General features: G+C 46.0%; 1 protein-coding gene across 1 annotated transcript in view; it reads right to left on the bottom strand.

Annotated features, from left to right (window-relative positions):
• Positions 1 to 203: 203 nt before the first annotated feature.
• The window catches only part of ITIH5 (inter-alpha-trypsin inhibitor heavy chain 5), an 85450-nt gene continuing 69461 nt past the window's right edge, over positions 204 to 16192 (bottom strand). The window contains exons 9-14 of the mRNA XM_008529152.2: positions 15582 to 15891; positions 12348 to 12907; positions 10017 to 10070; positions 7894 to 8010; positions 5554 to 5931; positions 204 to 4194 (exon numbers count right to left, since the gene is read on the bottom strand). Of these exons, the coding sequence (XP_008527374.2) occupies positions 3893 to 4194; positions 5554 to 5931; positions 7894 to 8010; positions 10017 to 10070; positions 12348 to 12907; positions 15582 to 15891 (1721 nt within the window). The 3' untranslated portion in view covers positions 204 to 3892. The remainder of the gene's footprint in view (positions 4195 to 5553; positions 5932 to 7893; positions 8011 to 10016; positions 10071 to 12347; positions 12908 to 15581; positions 15892 to 16192) is intronic.

Raw genomic sequence — 16192 nt, 5'->3', positions numbered from 1 at the left:
GGATCCCAGGATCCCCAGAAAATGATGAACTGGGAGGCTTAAGATACTTCTCTATGTATTTGATGGTTTTATAAAAGGTCAGGAATGGCCGCTGTCCATTTGCTGTTCTATACGGGATTTTATTTTGTTTTAACATTCTTCGGATGTCACTACTTCATCCACATGCCATTTTATGTAATTTAGAAATTCCTACAAACAAGCAGTGCAGTTAGCATCATCAAGTTTTATTCTCTACGGCCCTAATTCCATTTTCAAAACATAAACATATCAATACGTTGTTTGTTTTTACACGTCATTCTCTTACCAATTTTTAAGGAAAATGTCTCCTGGATGTGAACTCTCTTGTACCCTATTTATTATTTTAAAGTGAGTAAAATAAATATTTAAAGACACATTTCTAAGTATTTGCTTAGCTGTATTATTTTATTTGCTGTTTATTTTAGCCAGACCATGTTTTTATGGTTCCAAGAGTCCTTCAAATTTTAGTGAGAGCATTGTTTGTAATACATTCTGGATAGCTTGAAGAAAGGAAACAGAATTTATATTTTGAGTGATTCAGTGTCTTAGCTCGGGCTGCCCTATCAAGAATACCATCGACTGGGGGCTTAAACAACAAGCATTTATTTCTCACACTTCTGGAGGCTGGAAGTCCAAGATCAAGTCATCGGTAGATTTGTGTCTAATGAGGGCCCACTTCCTGGTTCTCAGACGCCGTCTTCTCACTGTGTCCACCGGGTGGAGAGGAGAGAGGTCATCTCTCCCGTTTCTTCTTATAAAGGCACTAATCCCATCATGGGGGCTCCACCCTCATGACTTAATTACCTCCCAAAGGCCCCACCTCCTAACACCGTCACACTGGGATTTAGACTTCCACATGTGAGTTTTGGTGAAACATTCAGTCCGTAGCATTCCGTTTAGCCAAGAGATAAATGTAAAGAAATCCATCCTGTCCCTCACCCACCTGTGAGGTTACCTGTTAATTAAAGATTTAATGTTACACCTGATAGGAACAAAGAGGTGCCCTTTTCACTTCCCAGTAGCCCGCGTCACAGAAGATGAAGCGCCTAGAATGGCAGGTAGAGAATGTCCAGCCCACTTTACTTTGGGAATGTGAAACTTCAAAGTAGGAGACCCTAAAGGATGACCATTCAGATGCCTGTCTTTCAGATGTGGGAGGATATGAGAATGCAGAGATGGAGACACTGAAGATCCTAGCTGGCCATTGTTCTGACTCATGAACGCTGGCCCTGATGATAACCTGCGCTCTAGCTCCTCTAATTGCGACCTAATTCTCAATCTCATTCAACTGCTCATTTGGTCCCCCCTTGCTATGTATAAATGCTCAAGGAAAATCAGTGCTTGCTCAGATGGTGAAATCATGTCAAAGCCAACAAAATAAATTCTGGAGGTTCAGCCTGGCCCTGCTCTAAGTCTTATATAATGTGGGACATATCAGCCAAGTGCATCCTGCCTCAGTTTCCCCATCTGAGAAGAGAATTCCTCCCTTCCTCCACATTGACTTTAAGAGAGCTTGCTCTTCAAAACCCATATGGCCAACAGAAAATACAATATTTTCAGTCAAATTAAAAGATCCTAAGTCTAACATTGGTGTTTGAATTTCGGGCTCAGAGATATCACAGTTTCTGGCTAAAATAGAAATTTTAATGGTAAATACCTTTTGCAGTGAAAAATGATAGATAACCGAAGAGGAGGAGGAAAAAAAGTGGTATTTGTCTAAAGTAAAAACGGTAAAGTAAAAGTTCAACTTTGATACTAAAAAAAATTTTTTTTGGAGCGTGAGAGTAAATGATGGGTTGCCCACTGGAACATTTTTCTCTGCTCTTGGATAAGTAGCCACAGAAGCAGTAGTAACTGGTAATAACTAGCAATACCCTGCTCTCTGCAGCTTCGAGGCCCACACCTGGATCACAGATCATTGCTCCAAGTGCCAACACAACAGCTTGGCCTCTAGGCTCACAGGATGCCTGCCCAGCTGGGACTGAGATTTCATAATCAGAAGGTCCCCATGGAGCGGGACCAGGCACGGGCTAGCCTGGGCTCAGGCTTTTCCTCCTGCTCTGAGCTCTAAAATATGGAAGCATCTGCCAGCAGCCTGGGCTGGTGTCTTCACCTTGCTGGCATGAAAACAGGCAGCTGAGTTTGGGAAGATGCGAGTCAAAAATACCACAGCTGGCAGGCCATCGTTGGGTGGTTTCACCAAGTGGACAGAGACTAAGACTCTGAGACAGAACTGAAAACTGCTCCCGCACTAACTTAATCTCCTGAAGCCGCCTGGTCCAACAGGGACATGTGGATGTCATTTTGCTGCTCAGATGTTTCCCATCGGAGAGTAACTATGAGAAACACTTTTCTTGACTCTGATTTCTCTCCAAGTGCTAAGTGTGCATTATGTGGAGTCGCTCCGCCTGGAAGAAACCTCCTGTGAAGCCAGCACAAAAGCCTTTCTTTAATTCAGTCTCACATCAAAATATTCTATTTCTCTGACCCAAAGCTTTCTTTCTCCGCCATCTGGCTCAAGTGCCCCCTGCATCCATCTACATCCTGACCACACTCCTCACGCCATGAGGATGAGGTTTATTGAACCTGAGTGATCCTGAGATGGCCAAAGAGAGCAAAAAGCAAGAATTGGTGAGGAGGATGAGAAAGGGGCACCAATGCCATCAGCAGCCTCACCTCCCCTTGATAACATGAACGAGCTTAACAGAGGGTGTCTGCAAGGAGAAGGGTGACAGTCACGGACTTTTGAAGCCCCCACTGATTTTAACCTTTCCCTATAGGATCAGAATTGTCCACGTTCTGGAACCAAAGCCCTCACTCATAGGTGATTTCCTATTTGAGAGGTGGGAAGGCTTCTTAGATTTTGTAAGCATGTTCACCCCACGTGTTGAGGATGTGAAAGTTGGTTCCTGTAGGGAGGCTGATGGACATGCTCTGGGCTGGCTCCACCTTCCATTCCCGTCCTGCGAGAACCTAATTTACCACCTCTTGGAGGACCGCAAGCAAGTAAGACCCGGAATTATGACAAAGGCGGAAGAGCGCCAAGTGAAAAATTTGTCATTTGGCCGGCTCGCCAGCACCAAGACAGGCCAGTACAAAACATCCACATGGGGCTGTCCTGTTTATTAAAAGCACTTAGCTTCCTGGAATAAATAGGAGACTATCCAACAGCAAAGTCAAGTGGTTGATAAAGCCCATCAGAAAGATAACGGCATCTGGGATATAGATTTTCTCTTTTCAATCAATTTTTTTTAAAAGGAAAACTTATTTTCAAGGGCAAGTTACCACAGCAGAAGAAAATCCTCTCCAAAGAAACAACTTAATTGTTTACAGTGATCAAATCCACATGCTATTTCATGACCCGTGGCCTGGGCCCAGTGAGAGGTTCCCCTGAGGCAGAGGTTGGCCACACATCTGGAGAAGGCCCCAGTACTAAGAGGAGAGGTTCCTAAGCATTAGTATAAGGCAACGAACAGAGTACCCAAACTTGGTCATTTCCACAGAGAAAGAAACTTTGCACAACCTTCCCTCATCAGAGTTACCTCCTGGTAGCCATGAGACGGACAAGCCAGTTGGTACAAGTTAGAGACTTCTTGCTTTAACTAGGCCTTCCCCCTTGATGCCACCATCTTTCTCTATTGTGGATAGGGAGGGGGAGGCAGGAGGAGGAAGGAGAAGGAAATAACATTTTCACTTCAGCTTCCTGACCCTACCCTTTGCTCAAGCAGACGTTGGACCTACACGCCGCCAGGGGTAGGTCATGGGTTGCCGCCAATGGCCAAGAGACGAGGCATGTGCAAGCGACAAGAACTGCACCATGGTGTCCCAGAAGACCATTTCCCTGTCATGGGCTCTTACGTTAAGGCTGCTAGTGTCAGAGTGCCCTGGATGTTCCCAGGCCAAACGCAGTCTCTGAGTCAAACGGATGGGCGGCCAGGTAATCCTTGTACTTCCCATCAATCAGTTTGTCGGCGTTGTTCCTGGCAAACCAGCAGTCTATCTGCTCTTCCCCGTTGTAGATTTTCCTCTGCTTCCAGACCACCGGCACCTGGTGCCCTTTCACCTTTAGGATGGTCTCAGGCCTCTCGCCTGCCTTAGGGAACAGAGGACTAGTAAGGTTCTTGCTGAGCCTGGCAGACTCCTCTGCGACTCTGGCATCCTGGTTCAGGAACTGACCTGAGAGGACAAAAAAAGCATCAGGTCTGAGTCAAGTGCTGGAGACACTGTTGAAAAATCAAACTTCCATTTAGGCCACCAGTAAACAGCCAATATGCATGTGTTACCCAGAAAAGGGGAATTACTGATAACAGAGGCAGGAAGTTTTTTTTTGAGGAAAATTAGCCCTGAGCTAACATCTGCCGCCAATCCTCTTTTTTTTTTTTTTTTTTTTTTTTTGCTCAGGAACATTGGCCCTGAGCTAACATCCGCGCCCACCTTCCTCTACTTTATGTGTGGGATGCCTGCCACAGCATGACTTGATAAGCACTGCATAAGTCTGTGCCTGAGATCCGAACTGGCGAACCCCGGGCCGCCAAAGTGGAACGTGGGAACTTAACTGCTACAGCATCGGGCTGACCCCCGAGGCAGGAAGGTTTTTGATTGACTGTGATCCTAGGCTGGACTCTGCCAGAAGGCACATACACCTTTCCCAGTGTCAGTGACAGAACACGAGTTTTACAGGATGTGGAGAGGAGACACCTGAGGTTTTCTTTGTGGCAGCCTCCACTTCTGAAAGCTGCCCAGGTGCTAACACTGGAAAGCTGCCTGACCAACAAATAGAGACAACCAAGGTCTGCTGAGAGGAGGACAAAATGGGGGCAGATAAACAGGGAGGAAGGTCAGGTCTGCCCCGCCCTCCCCAGTCATAGTCCCCGTCCACACTCTGCATTCGTGGGTAGGTACCGAGGGTGTGGGGAGCAGTCAGTTCGGTTAGTTCCTGAGATGCATCATCAGAATTCTCCAGGTCAAGTGAGGGCACGTTTAAGGCTGAAGGAACACGCGTCTGCGTCTGTGTGAGGCAGCTCAGGCTCGGCAGCCAGGCGCTCCAGCTCAAGTGCCAGGAAATCCTGCTTTCTAAACTGAGCCCTGGCAGCAGCTCCCTCTTCACTTGTGGGCAAGGGGCCCATGTGAGATTGCACAGTGAATAAAGCCAGCCAGAGCGGCCGCTGCTGCTCGCAGCCATGTGGGGGGCGCCCACAACAGGGACACGCTTCTCTCGCTGCTCCTGGGCTGGGGACGGCCCTTTATTGGTATCTTCTTGCTGAGAGGTAAGGAGCCAGACCTGAGCGGACTACTCCCAATTTCTTTACTCGCTTTCCCAGAAGGCCAGCGAGAATTGGTTTATAAAGCCCATTCCTATTCCAGAAAGTCGTCAGCAGGCAAGAAATACAATTTTCATGATCCATATACATGTATATGCACACCACATTCCTACTGAATTTCTCCATCCAGCTAAAGACATTGGCAACGTGAGCTTCGCCTTGGGAAGCTGAACTGGGTCCCCTGCACCCAGCGTCAGGAAGAGCAGCCGCCTACCTAACAGTCCGTGGCAGTTGCCGGAAAGGCCTTTGCTGTTGGAGATATAGAAGCCCAGGTGGTCTCGCTGGTAGGGTGCCGGCTTTTTGTAGAGGTGAATGAGGATGACGAAGGCTATGGTGCCCTGGATGGTGACGGTGACGTTGGCATTGGCGGACACCGACACCTCCAGCCCCCGACTCCCCACCACCACGCTCTGGTTGCAGGGGAGGACCAGCCTGTCCCCACCATCCAGGATGACTCTGCTTGGCGTGATCTCCAGGTAAGACCTCTCGGGCTTATTGACGAGGATGGTGATGGTGCGGAAGTAAGTGCGCTGTTTCTTGTGACCGTTTGGAGGCGCGGGGGCCCCGATTAACTCTCCGTTCACTGTCACACCTCGAAGACGGAGAGGAATAGGACAATGGTTAGAAAAATGATCCCACTTTCACCCTAAAGGTGTCTAATCAGAATTTCCTCCCTCCTCTGGCCCTACCTTGTATCTCTAGCACCATGAACATTGACTCACACATAGCCGCCACTCAGTGCCTACTGAATGAATGAATGAATGCATGCGCGAAGGTAGGAGTGAATTTTTTCCCCATGTTTAACCAGTATCTTGGGGTAGTGGAAGGATGACGTAGGTTTGGGTCACAATATCATAGAAGGGGGTTTACATGTTTGCTTTCGTTCCAGTATCTGGCCATGGTGACATAAAGTCTTGTGTGGCCTTGACACATATTTCGCATCTACCACTTCCTACGGATCCTCATGTGGAGATCCTGTGATGCCACTGAGCGGTGTGGTCTAATGCAAAGATCAGAATGATTTTTAGTCCAAAAACTCAAGTTCTGCCACTTTCTAGGGGTGCATCCCTGGACAAGTCACTTTAAAAAATTGGGCCTCAGTTTCCTCATCTGTAGAATGGGGGTATACAGCCTAACAGAATTGTTATGAGGATCGCAGGAGGTGGCATGTGTGTAAGCCGTCAACTGCCATCAAATAGAACGCCTTTCTTTTCTCCTTCATCCTCATTAACACAACTGCAGCTTCTCTAGACTGGAGTAAGGCCTGTGAGCCAGGCCCCTCGGGTTCCATGCTGTCTGGCTGGTTGAATAACACACAGATGGAAGTTCCACAGGAGATGTTTGGGACTCAATCAGGCGACGCATGGAAAATGTGTTTTGCTCTCAGGCAAAGAGGCAATTTGCAATAATAAAAGATTGCTATATAATGAACTCTTGTTTTCTCTGCTTTGGGGGTAATCTTCCCCTGAGTCTTGACTAGCAATGCCTTGGACATTCCAGGAGAACATTGCCTTTCCTGGGGCAAGGGGTCAGGGGAAAGGAGAAATCCCAGCATGAGCAGAGCCCAGGTACTTCAGCCTCAAGGCTCCAAGCATCTTTCACTGAGTTTTCGATCATGGACACCACGCTGAACACAGAAACAATGAGAACGGCTCCTTGGGGGTGGGCACCTCCAGAGACGGGTCCATTTAGGCTCCATCTCAGTCCTGAGCCCTCTGAATTAGAAACAAGTCAAGATTTAGCTTGAAGGGTAGGAAGCCCTGCAAGAGAATGTGGGTAAGGAGCCCAGGATCAAACATTACATAGTTAGATCACACCTGTTACCTGGCCGTGGGATGCTCTGTCACCTAGCCGTCAAGAAATTCATCCTCTCAGAACTGAGAGGTCCCAGAATGTCCATCCCAAAGCTTGTCCTCACAAAGCTGGGCTGTGTGGCCATCCACATGGCCATCCCTGAGGCATTGTTACCTGCATGTAGCTCAAGAAGCTTTTCCTACACTAATCTCTTTTATCCAGTCCCTCTAAAGAACGAAAACGATCAGAGCCCACGTCACATGGTGTTCACTGCACATAGAGCCGTGTAATTAACATCTGAGCTTCACGTCTAAATCATCGAGGAACTGAGAGATGAGTTTAGGACTCCATCCTGCCCACCATTAGAGTTTTTGAATGGAAAGACATAACAACAGTATATCACGAATTTATATACCACTTGTGCATTCACAAAACAACTTCCTATCCATTATTTAATTTGGTCTTTACAATAGTCTGGTGAGGCCAGCAGAGTAGGAATAACTATCTCCATTTTACAAAGGAAACAACAGAAGCTTCAGAATCGAGTGCCCAAGACCACAAAATGAGTTAAGTCAGAGAGCACAGATTCCAACGCATTCTTCCTGAGTCCAGCCCAGCACACAGTCCATTTCCTCTAATTAGTCATCAACAATGCTCATTGAGCATCTATACATGCCCCTTCTGTCCATCTTAGGAACAGAGGGGGACATGATACTGACCTTGCCCTTGCCCAGAGGCCACGATGGAGGGCAGAACTTACCAGAGTCCATGTGATCAGAGACTAGCCTTAGGATGTCCCCGGGCTCCCCATCAATGTTGAAGCAGACAGTGAGCTGGCTCAAGGGGAAATCCACAACAAAATGAGGATCTCCGTCCACTGCCACAGCAGGAAAAAACGGTGAGAAAAAGAAAGAAAAGACATTCATTGGGTGCTTTCCATGTGTAAGTACCCTGTTCTAGTTTCTTGTGAATTATTTATTTAATCCTGTCACCCATCCTCAGTGTCTAAATGAGGAAGATGACGGGTAGGTGAACTGGCTCATCAAAGTTATGCAGTTAGTGTGGGTGAAGTGAGTATTTGAACTCAGGTCCCCTGTATTCAAAGATAACACTCCTTTCACCACACTTCAGTCAAACATAGACAACTAAGCTTTGACAGGTAAGCAGCTCACAGAAAGGAAGAGAAGGATCGCCATACACCCCCCACTATTGCTGAGCCCACTTCTTCGGTTTCCTGTGTGGCCTCCCCCCAGTAATTTCCTTCCTCCTCTGACAACCCGGGTGACGAGACGTGGATGAGAAGACTTCCTCTCCTAGGGCCAGAGGACCACGGCACTTGAGACATTCACAGCGCCAGATGGACGCAATCCTTGCATGACAGTAGCCATGAGCAAGCCCAGTTTAGGGCTGGTGACAAGTGATGCACACAGAGTCACCAGGAGGTTAGGCAGTACAGTGAGCCATGTCACTGGAAAACCCTCCTCTGGGTCAGACTAATTTTATTGCTCTCAAATTTTCATCCACAGACAAGACCACAACATTTGGCTGGCACTGTTTCTTGTCCATTCTCCTCATTTTCACCTCCACTAAAATGAACAACCTTGCTTCTTATGGTACAGACAAAATATTTCCCGAGAGTCCACATCAATTCTCTTCTCTCAAGAGATTGGAGATTTAGTTTCCCTCTAATTTATATGCCAAACACTACATGTTTCTGACCACCTCTTTACCTTACATGCACATGTATGCATACTCGTGTGTATATGGTGGGGGTATGGGCAAGGGGAGTTTCAGTCTTTTCAAGCTGCAAGCAAATTAATGTCCTTGGTGTCACTGCTGAAAAACCCTTTCTGCCCCCAGCATGACTCAGAAAGGCCCTTAAAAGAATCTGGTTGATCTCATGCCTCAAGCACCCTGTGAATAGCAACATATAAAGATACACAAGGTACTGGTCTTTTGTAGTTGGAAAAAATGAAGCCCAGAGGAGATAAAAGTCCTGGTCCATATTTTTGGCACTCTTTAAGTATGACTATAACTATGTGACAGTTCGAGAGTTTCTTGTGCTCGAACCATATCATTCCTACTTAGGTCCTCCAAATCTCTTTACAAGGAAAAATGTTGCTGGCTTCAAAAAAGAGAGGAGAGATCTGACAGCCATTACTCCATGCAGCATCCAAGAACAAGGTTTTTTTTTTTCTTGCATTCCATAATGCCTGTGGGTGTTCAGAGGAATCACGTGCCATCCACTGGAGACTGTGTGTTTCCGATCCCCATCGCTAATCTCCAAGGTGTCCCTGGCTTCATGTATTTGCACGTCCAGCACATCAGCGGCAAGGCAATAATAAAGACTTACAAAGGAGATGTGTACATCTTCAGAATAAAACCCAGCCCTTGTGTTATTATTCCATCTGGATTTTTATTATAATCCCAGGAAGTTGGCCAAAGGAAATTTTATGGTATTCTTATCTGTTCTTCCCTTTCAAAGCCAAGCATTAAGAAACTAATAACAGAACAAAAATTTTTTTTAAAAAAATCTGCAAGTTGCAAATATTTGTAACACCAGAAACTGGAGGCATGTAGACTTCAGATCTTTAAAACAAATGCCTTTTAAGCTCAATAAGGATGAAAATGCGCCTCTGCTCTCCATCTAGTCTTCCATCGGGCTCCTCGGCACTGTGTTATTCATGGTGTTTCTACGCAATGGTTTAATGATGATCCTGTTTCTTAGAACTGCCTCCCGCCGCTGGCTTGCACTAAATAAATCTGAGTCATCGTGTCTTGTTCTATGAGCTGGTATTTTAACCGGTTTCTGGGAATCCCTGGTTGTCCACTTTCTAGACATCTAAACTCTCAAATCACACACAACCACATTCTTTCCTTTACCTGATGTTTTGGAGATTTTAATTCTTGGGTTGTGCGGTTCCTTGAGAGCAGGTCCTAGAAAGGAGAAGGAAGAAAAGAACCACTCTCATGCATTGAGGAGGATGAGGTGAGAGGTACAGAGAGAAGAGCATGGAGATGAGTAAAACACAGCTTTCAGATACATTTGCGGCAATTTAAAAACATCCTCTGTTTTAAAGAAGGAGCTTGGCCTCACGACATACAAGAGAAGGTGTAATTTGTGGAGGCTTAATTATTTTATTCTCCTATAAATTAGATAATATTCTTCTCGTCTGTGACTTCTGTGTATATAATAGGGGGAAATATTCTATCATACTCAAAGTACAGTTATGGGGGGAGGGGTAAAGTAGAGTTGTTTAATGGCTACAGAGTTTCAGATTTGCAAGGTGAAAATGTTCTGGAGATCTGTTTCACAACAATGTAAATATACTCAACACTACTGAACGCTACCTGACAAATGGTTAAGACGGTAAATTTTGTTATGTATTCTTTTTTTCTCACAATTTAAAAAAAATACCAAAAAAAGTAAAAAAAAAAAAAAAAGATACAGTTATAATCCAGTGTCCACAGCCACGTGTGTAAGTACAACTCATAAAGCAGCAGGCAAAAATAAATATTCAATGAAAGAACAACCTAAAAGTAAATCAATTTCTGTAATGAAAATGCATATCTTATTTCAAATTGTATGTATTAAGAAGATTATGCTCCTCTTCACTGATTTTTGTCCCTCACGGAAACTAAAGATTAAAGTATCAATGGTTTTCAAGTGGCCCCTTCTCCACACTGGTCTGTGGCCAGCAGGACACCGGCAGAAGTAGGCAGACCACGAAGGAGGAGGGACTCCCCAGTTTGGAGGGCTGCTGTGAGGAGCCTCAGTGAGTGGCTGCTGTCACAGACACTCGAAAAGACTAAAATCAAAATTGCAAAATCATCAGAGCTTTAGGAAAAGAAAGATTGTCTTGAGTCCTCGCTGACGATTCAGGAAAATCCTATTTCAAACAACTCTTTAGAGCAATCGATCGGTTCTTCCCTCCTCTGTGTCCTTGGCTCTCTGAGCCTCCTGTCATTTGAGTTCGATCTCTTCTGAAGCTACTGAGATTTGAGTCACTGACATACAATAAAGGTGTTACTCAAAAAGCCATTTTCCCTGGACGTGGCATGGATCTCGTAGCATGAGCTAACAGCGTCATGCAACTTACTTTTCATCACAACTAAAATTGCACAAGTTTTGCCAAGATAAGCTTCCCCCCTTTCTAAAAAGGCACCATATCATTTTAACCTTTACATCAGGGTCGGAACTTTGCAATAAATTTCTAGTTCTGCACTCGTCTTGAGAGAGAGTATCTGACCTACACTCATGATGTACCAAAGACTTCATCCATCTACTCCTTGCAATAGTCCTTTGGGGAAGTCATTATTATCTACAATTTACAGATGAAGGAATAGAAGCTCAGAGAGGTTCAGAAACCCGCCCTGAACCACACAGCTGGTTAAGGGAGTCGGCGAGCGGAAGCTCAGCTGTCTGGATCCTAAGCTCATGTTCTCTCTGCCATGGCCTGGTGCTTCTCAGAGTTTAGAGTGGGAGGAATAAACGAAAGAGCATTTGCAGGCCCCGGGTTAATGTCAGTTCCTTCTCCTTTGGAGATGTGACCTAGCCAGGAATTTAATAAAAATGTTACGCATCAAAAACACACTGTTTTCCACAAACAGATATTACTGAGCACAATCCTCTCCCTTGACTGAACTACTTCTCCTGTTCTTGTCGCTCCTAACTCCGTCCAACAAAATGGCATTGAGACTGATAAGGACAGTTTCTGTCCAGATTCTGAGTGATAAGCATTAAAGGGTGAATTCTCTCAAGAATCCAGAACTTAGCTCCTCCCATATGTTCTCAGGAAAATAAAATCAAGCCCACACCTAAAAGGACATAACTGGGAAGTCCATAAAAATGCTGAAAGGCACTTAAAATGAACGTTTGTTTATTTGTTTGCCCATCTCGGTGCCTCTGGGAATGCCTGGGCATGGTTGGCCTTCAATATTGATGATTTACTGATACTGACATCGATGATTTACTGACTTCACCAGGCACCATTTCTAAGACAAATGCCACCTTTTCTAATTTCTCTACAGAGATCGACAGTTTAAAACAACACAAACACAACAATCGAACACACTCGCTGAAGATAAAAGCTGCATGCAGAGTGACTGTTTATAAAATAAGACAAACTATTGCCAAGGTGACCTTGGCCTGAAAAGCAGTCAGAAAGGACATATTTGGTTCTTGCCATTCTGCCATCACTGGGGTTTCATTACCTGGCTGCAGGGGGGCGCCTCTCAGGCTCTGCATCACGGTTTCCGGCCCTATGGCGGCCGACATGCCATGGGTGTCCTCCAGTTTCTCCGTTGGCTGGGCGGATTTCTTCAGCTTCAGGGATGTGAACGGGATGAGGAAGCTATAGTTCATGGCCAGAGCCAGAGCCTTCTGCCTCAGTTGCTCCTTCTCCCGCTCGTCATCACTCTGCAGCCAGGAACTCAGCAGCTCCTTTGTGGTCAGGTGGCTCCAAAGACGCTCCAGATGGTTGGGGTCCTCCTTGCCGTCACCCTTGGGCCTGGAGCTTCCCGTGACACCATTCCCAACCTTGTGCGGCCCCACGGGCACGTCTGTCTTCAGTATGACAAATTTCTTACTATTGCTGGCCGTGACTTCCACGTGCAATTGATCCATCTTCCTGTCCACCAGCTTCCCGGCAATGATGATCTCTGAGCCGTTGAAGTAGTTAGGGAACAGGGTTCTGGTGGCATGCTCCACCAAGCTGGGTGGATAATCGATGCGGATGTCAGAGAGGAGAGGGGTCCTGATTTCATCATAGAACCTGGAGTGGAAAGACAGAGAGAGAATCAGGGCCCTGCCCTGGCTGCGGGCAGGTCCTAAAGGATATTATGGACTGTCAGAGGGGTGGATCTGATCGTAGAAGCAATCAAGTCCAGCATTCTGTCCAGCAGAACATGTCTGATAGGAGCCCATGAAGTAGTAGCTTGAACACTCCTGGTGACAGGGAACTCACTACCTCACATGGCTTCCTCGCTTCTGTTCAACTGCTCTGATGAGAAGGAGGAAGCTCCTGTAGTAGATTGAGATCTTCCTCCCTCCAATTTCCACCCACTGGTCTCAGTTTTGCTTCTGGAGCAACACAGCATGAACTAGTCTAACCCATCTTCAACATTTAGATGCTGGGAAAACAGTGACATTTAGATGCTGGACAAACACTGCTATGTGCTCCTTGAAGTCTTTTTATGTAGCCTCATCGACCCCCAATTTCATAACCATTCGTTTTTTTTGTGGAAGATTAGCCCTAAGCTAACATCTGCTGCCAATCCTCCTCTTCTTGCTGAGGAAGACTGGCCCTGAGCTAACATCTGTGCCTATCTTCCTCTACTTTATATGTGGGACGCCTACTACAGCATGGCTTGACAAGTGGTGCTATGTCTGCACCCGGGATCCGAACCAGTAAACCCCAGGCCACCAAAGCGGAGCATGCAAATTTAACTGCTGTGCCACCAGGCCAGCCCCTCATAACCATTCTTCATAAGACACAATTTCAGGAAGCCCTAACCACTCTTGGGAACTTTCCTTTGTACACACCCACGTTTCTCAAAGGGCCTCTTACCACATTTTTCTTAGAACCAAACACATGGTCCAGATGCACCTGAACCAGCCCGTTATACTTGAGAAAGCTGACCTTGACTTTGACACCGCACTTTTGTGTAACGCAGCATTTGCTTGCTTTAGCTTTTCTCCTAATTATGTCATACGGTTGGTTTTTGCTGAGTAAGGAGACAATTAAAATCCCCTTTCCAAAGATCTAGAGAGCACGGGCTGTGGAGTTAGACTTCCACCTCAGCCACAACGTTGCTGTGTCTTGGGACATATGACTTAACCTCTCTGAACTTCAGTTTCTTCCTCTGTAAAACTGGACTGTTAAGAGTAACTACTTTGGTAGACTACTAGCTGTCTCCACAAACCCATTCTCCCCCTTTTTTTCCATAATAATTGAGTTTTAACTGGGCACACGCCCATCCAGCTACAAACTACATCTCTTAGCTTCCACCGTGGCCAAACGTGGCCATGTTCTCACCAATGGAGTATGAGTAGAAGTGATACACACAACTTCTGCACGATGCTTGCTTACAACAGAACAGCTTTCTCTGCCTTTCTTTTCTTTCCTCCTTTTTGGGGCTGGAATACAGAAGTGGTAGTGACCTAACTTCAACCTCACAGTGAAAGATGACACCTAAGGGGTGTAGAGCAATAACATGGATGGAACCTGGGTCTCTGAATGACCTACTGGAGCGGAATCCAGCCTGTCCGGACTATTACAGGGGAGAGTCATCCGCACGACAGCTCGTCTTTACTGTGCTACACCCACTCCCAGGATTTCTGCAAGGATCATGTGTAGTACACGTAGAAATGCCTGGCATATTGTAGGTTCTTGATAAATGTTAGGTATGGATAGTGCTTTGACTAGTGTGACAGTGCAGTTGGTCTGTATCAAAGTAATTGCTTTTGCTTATGAACACAGTGAATCTCAATTCTATTATACAATGCATTCAATTCTCTCTCTTTGAATGTAGTTTTGAATAATTTTGAAAATGTGGAAAGAAAATCTGTATTTTTATTTAAATCTTTGACAAAAATGCTGGGGAAAAATGGTGGCTAGCCCCACACCAAGGACTTATCTTTATTGCCCACCTTACAGACCTCCAGTTAAGATTTCTCATTAATGAATGTTCTTTGATTATGGCTTTTAAATAGCTATAAATCTACTCAAACCTCACTTTTCCTTTTAAGTATATACTATCTGTGCCACAAAGCAGATTAAAGGGCATAATGCTGAACTGGGGGTCGACACCTCCTCAGACCAACGACAAAGGCACACCCAGTATTTGGCACCATGAGGTCTGGGGGGAGACACTAAACTGAGTTAGAAGACCTAAGTTCCAGTTTCTTCTCCACCTCAAAAAATACTATAATCAGTGGCCATTTTTAATTGGTCATTTTGCTTCAAAATAAAAACGTGATCATTTTAACTAGTATGCAAAAAGAAGATAACACTACTTTTCCTACCTACCCCAGAGGGCAGAATTAGAGTAAATAACCTAGAAAGCTCTTTGAAACGTCAAGGAGACAATATAACCACAAGAGCTAAAGAACCCCTTACACGTGAGCGCCATCTCGCCCATACTTTACACAGGTTTTCTCATTAAATTCTGTCAATCAATCATAATCCTCATTTTATAGATGAGGAAACTGAGGCACAGACCGTCTTAAATCTTGCCTGAAGTCACAAAGCAGGACCAGAACTTGAACCCAGATCTGCCTGGTTTCAAAACACAGCATGACGTCTCCTGGTGTCATGAGTTATGATCGTGCCCAGCAGACTTGAGGTTAAGGGGCGGCCAGACATCCTCACTTCTGAGTCTTTCACGGAACCCACCCCTCAACCCCGCTCTGAGCCCCTCCTTGTCCCAAGAGGGCAGACAACGGACCCGATGAGCTGTGAGCCCGCGTCGTCCTCATCGTGGACACGCCGTGTGAGGCCACAGTTCTCCAGCGACAGCTTCTCCAGCAGCTTGAAGTCCACGTCATCCCCAATGCCGATGGTGAAGATGCAGATTTGGCCTCGCGTGGCCTCCTTGGTGTTGTTCAGAATCTTGAGGGTGTTGGTCTCCCCGACGGTGGGTTTCCCATCCGTCAGGAAGATGATGAGGGACACGCTGCGGTCTTCAATGTCATTGTGGGCCACGTAGTTGTTGAGCAGCCTGATGGCCCTCTGCAGGGCCCCGTTGATGTCTGTGCCTGTGGGACACCAAAGAGGACAGCTCAAGCCTTTGCGCTCATTCATGGCTGGGAGCACATTCATGGCTGTGGTTTACTCGCAACCATTGAAACACTAGCAGGAGTGACGTGGGGGACAAGGGGAAGCAGTCACTTGCAGATTTGGGGTAATTCCAGATTACATGGCCTGTCTAGAAATTTGGCAAGCATTTGCTAAATGAATAGAAATGGCACGGGATCATCCCCCTGTCTGTAAGCTTCTCCTGAAGGTATCTGCTGGTAGGTACCCCGGCTGAGAAGTCTTCACTACCTTAGCATTAAT

Source organism: Equus przewalskii, chromosome 30, assembly GCF_037783145.1.
Source record: "Equus przewalskii isolate Varuska chromosome 30, EquPr2, whole genome shotgun sequence".
Lineage (NCBI taxonomy): Eukaryota > Metazoa > Chordata > Mammalia > Perissodactyla > Equidae > Equus > Equus przewalskii.
This window is presented reverse-complemented; position numbering and strand designations above follow the sequence as displayed.